This window comes from Trichoplusia ni, chromosome 5 (genome assembly GCF_003590095.1).
Source record: "Trichoplusia ni isolate ovarian cell line Hi5 chromosome 5, tn1, whole genome shotgun sequence".
Taxonomy (NCBI): domain Eukaryota; kingdom Metazoa; phylum Arthropoda; class Insecta; order Lepidoptera; family Noctuidae; genus Trichoplusia; species Trichoplusia ni.
Window position 1 is genome coordinate 16,748,200 of NC_039482.1, and position 9,214 is coordinate 16,757,413.

A 9,214-nucleotide genomic window follows, 5' to 3' on the forward strand; every position below is an offset into this window, starting at 1 on the left:
GATAAAAAATTTACTCCCAATAATTCTACTGCCTAAGAACTACAGTCTCCAAATAGATGTGTGTTTAGTACAAACTCCGGTGATCCGGTGAGTGTGTAGCCTTTGATTGCCATGTCGATTTTTTAAATAATAAATGTTTTCAAGTTCAAATTCCAATAGAAGTCTAAAGGTAAACAGGTTTGTTTACCTCTTCAAATAAAGGAGTTATTATTAATACAATCCAAATACACAACGATCGATAGTTTTGAGCTCACGCTATGCAAATTGAGAAACATAATAATAAAATTACAAGCAACATCGCTCTATCATGTCACTAATATGGACCATGAAGAGGACGGCAACAGATAAAAATAAATATAAAAATATAGAACCAGTTCTTGACCCTGAGAATGACTTTTTTAGAGCAATGGAAACAATATGAACTTTATTATACATCCGCATCAAACGTCCGTAATTTAAAACGTAAACGAGTGACATTACACAGATGGATTAGCTGAAATATATTGAACTGGAGGCCTACCACCACTTCTTAAAGTCACAGTTCTAGTCAGTCTTCGGGAAGGTAAAAGAGATACCGCTAGCCTTTTTACCAAATATGTTGGGGTCGGCTTCCACTCTGACCGGATTCAGCTGAGTGTTTTACAAGCAGCGACTGCCTATCTGAAATTCCCAACCCCTTAGACTGGTTGTCAGACTTTCTAGCATCCGACTACTCGTAACACCTGTTAAGATGTATCAATAACAGCCGGACCCACAATTTAACGTACCTTCCGAAACACGAAGGAACTCGTTATGATAAAGATAGTCACCCATCACCAACTTGTGCAGTTATAGCTTAGCCACGAGCTCCTCCACTTCACCAAAACGTTAACCACTTGAACTTTTTTCGAGTACCATTCTCAAACAATTTAACATTGCAAACACAAGTGAAAAAAATCCATCGTTAATGATAAAAATAACAATTAGTCACATAACTATGACTTGTCATAATAAATAATAATAATATCGCATATCTTAACAGGTTATTTTTAACAATACTCCCAAAAATAAAATAGTAGGTAATTTAATAAACCAGAAATATCCTCTTCACAGTATGACGTCACAAGTAGGCTCTTCCGTGTTATATTTTTAAGCCTAAGCCTCCTCCATATCTCATAGAAAACGTATAATGCATCAATATATTTTGTTATATCACATTAGCAAATGAAACGTTTTTCCTTTTTAGATATGTACAGAACCACCAAAATGAAAGTTTACAATATGATGAGCTAGTCTGCAAACTGTGGCACCTCGACAATTAATGTATTCACAAACTAAAATAATAGACTTTATAATTTATACTTTTTTAAGTGAGAAGTTCAAGGCCTTACTCCGGTCTTTATGAATTTGTCTAGTCTAATCTACTGTGATCGTCATTTAAAGTAGAGGGGGGGATAAAAATACGAAGATGCACCAATCTACATAGGTTTCCGGATTTGAGATAAATTGCGACAGTTTTTATAGTTTATCGCAAAGCGAGGTAGCGCGCGAGTGCAGTGTCGTGTGGCAGTAAGTGTCGTGTCGTGTCGTATCGTGTCGTGTCGTACCGAGAGCTCCCGTGAGGTAGCATCATGAGAGTGTGGGGCACCGCGTTGGTGCTCTGCGCTGCCGGTAAGTAACTATCATGACTTACCTTGTAATATACTATTGTGATAATAGAAATTGTCAATACGCCGTTGTTTTGGAAATGTTAGGTAATCAGTGATCTACAGCCTAACTCTCGAGGTTACTTTTTATTTTTTTCTTGTTTTTACGGTGTCAAAAAGTTTGGGCACAAGCGTTCTATAAATTCTTCCTCTCCAGAAGGAAGGATTCGTGCTCTTTCTTTCATATTTGTATTTACCTATTCTGCATAAAGTTACCTCAAAATAATTATCTATTATTTTATAAAACATTTCCTTATAATTTTTATTACAAAGAAATGAATGTATGTATGTAAAATTTTACTGCACGTTAGATATTATTGACCGAATAATTCGTTTTATATTTTTGTTTGCACACATACAATCAATGCAATATGAAGCAATAACTTATCATATTCTTCAAGTTTGATAGAATTCTTAAGCAAATAAATATTTTTAAGTGCTACTAAGTTTCTACTGACGTAAAAAATACTCAAGTAAGGATCCCCATGCGCCCAATATTTACTTAAAACTTTGTGAGAGCTCTAGCTGTGTAGAAGAATCGTTGCAACAAGTTCCACAGCTGTCGTACCAATTAAAACTAAATGAAAACCAATTAAAAAATATTCATTAAAAGGCTAGCCGCATTTTAATAGCGGACAGTGTAAAAAAACAAATGTTTGAGGTCAATGTACATACATATTGTAATTGTATGAAAATCTATTAGAATTAATTAAGCTCTATTATAGATTTATGTATTTTGACTTGATATAAATTATCTAATTGAATAACATCTCGGTAAATTGACTCACGAATTTGATGTTTTAATACAAATATTTAATTATTTCGTACTATTTAAATTTCCATAATGAAAATAGGGATGTGTAATAGCCCGCACTACGGGCATGGTCATAACTGATCGAAATCATTATAATTCATTATAGAGATACAAAAGTTCAAATATACAGAATGTTATTAAAATTGAAACGTTTAAAAAATTAAATAAGGTTATTAATCTTATTAATGATAATCTGGTGTCATCTAATAATGTAAAACCAAGCAGTATTAATGATAATATAACAAATATAAAATTTATTACTAATTAATATTTAACAATTTAATATTATCTTAAACATTATTATCTTATAACTTATGAGTAAAACATTCAAATTTCTTGCACAAATTCGGTAGAAGTTATTTCCTATTAATACTCAAAGTATTTCGCGAATCATGTATAGATAATCAAGTATATAGCAAGTAGTCCATTCCAAAAAAATCTTTCGTATAAATTTAGACCCCCAATACCCCGCTGTAAAAACCTTTTTTAAGTTAAAAAAAAGCCTACGTCCTTCCTGAGGCTCTAGACTATCTGTGTATCAAATCATTACTATCGGTTCAGTATTTTTGCCGTGAAAGCGACACCGACGGACAGACAAATATACTTGTATACTTGTCGATATATTATTTAATGTTTGCAGCTTGCAATGCGGTCTGTATGTCGCAGAACACCGGAGTGAGTACTGAGTGGGCCGCGCGCTGGCAGAACCTCGTCGCCGGTGAGTACCCCGCCACCTACAAAACTGGTATTTGTTACTTGTTTTATAACGATAACAACTAAATAATAGTTCTATGAGGATAAGCCTTGAATATACTCGTAAATAGAAAGTCTATTATTTAATAATGTATGCCTGATCTGTACGTTGAGTTTGGTGGTCTTAGGAATATTAAATCTTTAGACGAATAATAGAGAATATAGATATCAATTTTTACTGTGAGTGTATATTTGTACAGCTACTAACTCTTAATAAGTTATTGATGGTCTGACACATATTATTGATCTCATGCATAACCAGTAAAGAGCAAAGTTATTGCTTTCTATATGAAGAAACTAGATGTTGCTCGCGGCTTGGTGTCAGGTGTCAGCTAGCTCCATAAAAAAATAAATTGAAACCTGTCCAGCCGTTGGGTCGTAAAGTAGAAAGAAACAGATATAATACACACACATAATCCTACATTAATAATAACAATGAAAGTCACACATTAAAAGGGGATTTAAAAAAAAAAAAATTGTGCGCAGCATTAACAAACCATTGATAGTCGACAAACATTTATATAAGAAAGAATTGTTGGTATTCAAATAACCTCGACCAAATATACCTTTCCTTTCAGAATTTCTCCGAAATGTCCCTGTGCCCGGTGGTTTCAGTCCAGCCGGGCAAGTTCCGGGGACACCGGCGGCGAGCGCGGGGCTACCAGCTGGAGGAGTAGCTGGCGGAGCAGTCTCCTGGGCTAGTTGGTTTCCTCCTCCCGTCCCTACTTTAATGCGTGAGTAACAACCAGCCAAAATAGCAACAATAATTGCACTCTTCTAAATGTAGAGTCGCATATTTAAAGTGGAAAAGGCGCATATGAGTAAGTCCAATAATATACTATATCGAAGAACAAACGAAATAAATTTTGCATGGAAATGAAATGAAATCATTTATTCTGCAAGTATGATTTATCACTTTTACATGTCATTTTTGAAAATCGAAATTTCCTATCTTTCTATCCTAAAAAGATGTAATCAAGTTTCTAATTATACAGATGACCAGGGCGGCCGCTCCATGCCAGTGCTGGTGCTGCCGATACCAGTTCCCATGAACCAACCCACGCCACCCCAAACTGCCCGTAAGTATCCCACACACCTTCACTCATTACAAGGTCTGTATTAAAGCAAACTTGAGCAACTAGATACTTCACGTGTTGTAGAGTGTGCGCTGAGCCCGCAGCCGGCGAACAGTTTCAACTACGACAGGACCTTCAACCCCGTGGTCATCAACGCCGCACCCGCCCCCGTTACTACATACTCCGCGCAGGGATCCCAGCCAGCTTACCAAGCGCCCTTTTACCCCGCTCCCGCTCCCGCTTATACCGCGCCTGCTTATCCCTCTCCCGGTCCCGCTCCCACCTATCCTACCCCCGCTCCTTATCCTAACCCCGTTCCTGCGCCCTCTTATCCCGCAGCGCCTGCTTATCCCACACCCGCTTATAGTCCTCTTCCTCAGTATGCACCAGTTAAGCCTGATGTCTCGGTGCCACCACCGCCGAAACGCAGACCATCATCGCGCCTCCCCTTACCAGACCAGCGACTTACTAGCAATGCACCTACTTTTCCACCCGTAGGTAAGTCTATAGAGATGAATAAAAAAATTGAAGAGCTCTACTAAAAACCTTTAGTCGTAATTCAATATCATGTCTTATTTTGCAGCGGACTCTCGTGTTTTGTTAGAGCAGTTTCGCAAGCAGGAGCTGAGGGACTCGAACCTTCTACCAATAGTTCTTCACAACCGGGAGGTACAGGCGGCACGCCAGCGCAAGACTGTCAAATGTGTACGTCGGCAGTGGAAAGGCGATGTGAACGAGGCACCGCCGCCGCCGCCGCGCTTCGAGAGCTCTCTATACATGCGCGGACGCATCTTGGCGCACCGTGCGGGCTACACCGAGCCTTTCTCCCTATGGTGCGGTTCGAATTTATTTACCAGTAGATTTTCCCGTTACTGACTAAATTAAAATTATCATTCCAAATTCAATTCATAAATACAATTAAACACTATGTCCATTAACCAACGACATACCTCCGGTTTTCTGCTTTATGGCCGGTAAGCAGATAGATAAAAATGATGTACTCAATTGTGGTACTACACATACATTAACACAATTATTCCTGAAAACAAAATCTTTTACGAAGCCTGCCCCAAAATGGAGAAAGGCGGGGCGTGATTGTGGTTGAAGTATTTTTAATCTGTAATTTGTGTGACTTCCTGTGTTTTTTTTATATATTTTATGTGGTAAATTATAATGGTTTATTGCAGGTGGGATGCGAGTAGTGGTGCGTCTCGTATGGACTTTCACAACGGTACCGCTACCACGTACCGTATGAAGAAACGTGACGGACGCGTACAAAGCGTGCAGGTGAACATTTTATTATAGTCATGGTATTACAATGGAGTATAGTGAACCCAAATTTCATAAGTTGTAATGCAGGTCCGCATAGATCGCACTGGCGAAACGGACGTCAATCGATGCCGTGTGATGAAACCCCGCCTGCTGACAGGGGCAGAGCGTGCCCTACCCGCTTTGCCTGACCTACAAGGTTTCAGCTATGCTGGTAAGTAGCAGCAGCACTAGCCACGTCGGTAAGTCATTAGAGTGTGAGGAGTGAAGGCTTGCGTGTTGCAGGCTACGTGCAGCGCGGCGAGCAGCGCACGGAGCGCTGGCGGCACACGCTGTCGGGCCACAGCGGGGAGCTGGGCGGCGCGCGCGGGGAGGCGCTCACCTTCCGCCACGAGCTGCTCGTGAGGCGCGCGTCCGACAACTTCACCACCATCCCGCTCCGGTAAGCGCCGCAACTCTCCGCGCGTGGCGCCGCCTCACCTCACTGTCGCCTGACCTCGGTCTCACTTACAGGTACGCCGTCAAAGTCGACAGCTCCGTGCTGGGCGCAGACTGCGATTCTTATGCAATTTACTTCGATGAAATTTTATGGAGACAATACGATTCAGCTATGTTTAATCTGAATATCGGTGAGTGATAATAATTTAATTGTTACGGTAAGCAGCTACAAACATGAAATAAGTTATCCTACTCAAACTTTGTTGAAACCTATTTTATTTGTTATTTTAGAGGATGCCTGCGATTTTGTTGAGTTTACCGAAAGGATAGATGTCGTGGAGCCGCTTCAGGAATTTACCATGCTGCGACGTAACCCACGCCACGACGAAGAAATAGCTCTGTTAGTGTCAATATTATTACACCCAATGAACCCACTACTATTTCCTTGTACAGATTGATAATTAATATAAATATTTTATTTTATATTTAGATATAAGAGAGATTATAGACGAGACTACTTAGATAAAATAGAAGAAGCGGTACGCAAGAACCTGTTGATGCAGTATGTTCGATACTTAGAGTCCGCCAACCGGCAGGGCGCCAGCTTGGAGATGGAAATCAATTTCTTGTCGGATCGACTGGATGTTGAATTGGAGGAACTGCGGGGCGCGGCGCGGCCCACGGATGGCGACTTTGGGGAGGCTTTCCCTCACTCGCCTGAAGAGATAGAGGCACTGAAAAAGAGTCTGCCGCGTAGATTCGACTGGCGTCGCCGCGGTGGTGTCACCCACGTGCGCCGTGAGTTTCCAAGAAGTAGATGTTATTTTAAATCCCCTATCTCCGAGTATCTCACCCTTATTAACATTGTGTTCAGATCAAAAATGTGAAGCGTGCTGGGCGTTTGCTACGGTGGGCGCGGTAGAGGGCGCGCTGTTCGTGGAGACCGGCCGCCTCGTGCCGCTCAATGAGCAGGCAATCATTGACTGTGCTATGCCGTCAGTATCTGTACATTCGTCATACATTCTCTTCGTGTCTAGCCATTCTAACCGACTCGTTGTATTGCAGAGGCCGCAAATGCAAGCCCTGGTGGCCAAGCCGCGCCTACAGCTATATAAAAGATAGAGGCTTACCTGCGCTCGATGAATATACACCACACCAAAACCAAGTACGTATGTTATATAATCTACAATATTCAATAATTAACGTATTTATGTTGATGAGGAACTACTGTGATAACCATAAATATTTTAATTATACATTTAGAGGCATCGACGCTCATTTCTCAAGAAATGAGCAAAACCGTTTTTTTTAATTGAATTAGTAGTTCCTGAGATTGGCGCGATCAACCAAACCAACAAACAAACTCTTTCTCCAAAGTTTTAATAATGATATGCTAGGATGTAACACCGACTTATCATACGACAGACCCTGACATGTCGCGCGGACAGCGTGCCGTCCGTTACACACATCAGCGGATACGTCAACATCACCAATGACCCCACCGCGTTGAAGGTAATGTACTGTAGCTGAGGTCTGATGGGCGAGTCTGTCTGTCTATCTGTGTCTGTGTCTGTGTGTCTAACTCACATACTGCGCAGGTCGCGATCATGAAGTATGGACCCGTCGTCGTGCTCATGGATGTCTCACCAACAACGTTCAAAGGCATCAAAAAAGGAACTGTTTTTCAAGATGACAACTGGTAAGTATTTAAGAAAATATAAATGAATAATGACTAGACTTAACAGAACTGATGGAGTTTTCATGTGTTTCAGTAATAAAGAAAAACCGAACCACGCCATGATAGCGGTGGGGTGGGAGGTGTTCCGCAATAAGGATTGCTTCATCTTAAAGAACTCGTGGTCGTCTCATTGGGCCGATAGTGGATTTGTGAGAGTCCGAGTATCGAACAACACGTGCGGCATGCTAAACATGGCGACGTATCCGCGCCTGCGATACCAAGACGTGAGGCGTCTTCCCACCAAACTGCCTGTCTCTCCCTAGAGTCGGTCGCCATATCTGAGGATCGCCTGAACAACAACTTTGACTATTATGACCGGTTTATTGTTACCTAAGTTTTGACCAGTGCTAGTCAAAAACTCCTATCCCATAAATGGCAAGTTGTCCTGATCTAATACTTTTTCATACATTTCGAATGACTGTACTATATTTTTTTCATGCATCAATACAGATCTTATCAGATTGGCTCAAAAGGCAGTGCATAGCGTAGCAAACTGCTACGTAGCAAAGAATGATGCTTCTACAAGCTCAACATCTATTTTCGCTTGTTTTAAGGACAGTTGAATGGAAACTTTAAGCTTCTTCACGTGCTTGCCGAGGCACAGAAGTCCTTGATATAACAGATATTATATTTTTTTTCCATCTAGAAAGGTAAAAACTAACTCTTATATTATACTCCAATCCGAAACATACACACGTAGAGAGTTGCAGCGGACCCAATACACAAGCGATACAAGTTTTTACTTCGTAAATAGTTTGTGCAGCGTAAAGCGCTTTAAATCACCGCGCTTTGTTCCCTCCTGCAGTTTGTTAGTTTTTACTGCTATGATTTTGAATTTTAGAAGCTTAACCGCACTTCGCGATCAATTCTCGAATGGAAGTTAAACTTTTGGTTTAAACCATTGTTCTGAAAAATGTTTTGAACTATATTTTGATGCTTTGCTGATGCAGTTTGTTTGTCAATTATAATTATTTTAAATAATATGAAATTGTATCAACTTTTAATAAGGATCCTGTCGTAAATTGAAAAACTGTCTGTTATAGTGGTTAAGAAATATATTTTAAGTTCATTTGTTGTTTTATACTTTATAGGTAAATAAAATAAAAAATATTGTTGTTTTTTAATTTAAAGTTTTTAACTTTTAGCATAATATTTGTGCTGTGTTCGAATTGATATTTTATAATTTTAAATAGAATGTCGTATTATTTTATGTATTTCTGTGACAAATATTTCTGGTATAAATATTTTTCGGAATTAGATATATCCTAGCAAAATATTAGTTTCCGCTTGAATCTGTACCTATCCAATAAAACAGCTTCTGCTAACGATTTATCATAATATATTAACAGCTATTACTAACGGTAAATAAGGGAAGCTCGACAAACGGCGCAAAACAAAGTCACATATCAGCCATTTCCGGATCCGTCGGAAGCGGAAGTCA

At 39.9% G+C, this 9,214-nt stretch overlaps 2 protein-coding genes across 2 annotated transcripts; both read left to right on the forward strand.

The window, feature by feature from the left end:
• Positions 1–1,575: 1,575 nt before the first annotated feature.
• LOC113493759 (vegetative cell wall protein gp1-like) lies at positions 1,576–5,833 on the forward strand. The gene is made up of 8 exons (XM_026871765.1): positions 1,576–1,650; positions 3,140–3,217; positions 3,831–3,986; positions 4,248–4,331; positions 4,413–4,826; positions 4,912–5,161; positions 5,516–5,615; positions 5,688–5,833. Exons 1-8 carry the CDS (start codon positions 1,611–1,613, stop codon positions 5,817–5,819), a joined length of 1,254 nt encoding a protein of 417 aa, XP_026727566.1. The 5' UTR covers positions 1,576–1,610; the 3' UTR covers positions 5,820–5,833.
• A 122-nt stretch (positions 5,834–5,955) lies between these two features.
• On the forward strand, positions 5,956–8,388 carry LOC113493760 (cathepsin L1-like). Its single transcript, XM_026871766.1, has 9 exons — positions 5,956–6,039; positions 6,111–6,226; positions 6,327–6,435; positions 6,526–6,833; positions 6,910–7,030; positions 7,101–7,200; positions 7,461–7,547; positions 7,634–7,734; positions 7,808–8,388. The coding sequence occupies exons 2-9, from the start codon at positions 6,208–6,210 to the stop codon at positions 8,034–8,036; spliced, it is 1,074 nt and encodes a 357-aa protein (XP_026727567.1). The 5' UTR covers positions 5,956–6,039; positions 6,111–6,207; the 3' UTR covers positions 8,037–8,388.
• The last annotated feature ends 826 nt before the right edge of the window (positions 8,389–9,214 follow it).

What these genes read in the sequence shown, in the direction of transcription:
- LOC113493759 (XM_026871765.1), top strand. Translation starts at nt 1,611, where the DNA reads ATGAGAGTGTGGGGCACCGCGTTGGTGCTCTGCGCTGCCG. An exon ending in TCCCGTCCCTACTTTAATGC is followed by an intron (nt 3,987 to 4,247) that starts GTGAGTAACAAC and finishes CTAATTATACAG; the next exon opens with ATGACCAGGGCGGCCGCTCC. An exon ending in ACCTACTTTTCCACCCGTAG is followed by an intron (nt 4,827 to 4,911) that starts GTAAGTCTATAG and finishes CTTATTTTGCAG; the next exon opens with CGGACTCTCGTGTTTTGTTA.
- LOC113493760 (XM_026871766.1), top strand. An exon ending in CACGACGAAGAAATAGCTCT is followed by an intron (nt 6,436 to 6,525) that starts GTTAGTGTCAAT and finishes TTTTATATTTAG; the next exon opens with ATATAAGAGAGATTATAGAC. An exon ending in ATACACCACACCAAAACCAA is followed by an intron (nt 7,201 to 7,460) that starts GTACGTATGTTA and finishes ATCATACGACAG; the next exon opens with ACCCTGACATGTCGCGCGGA.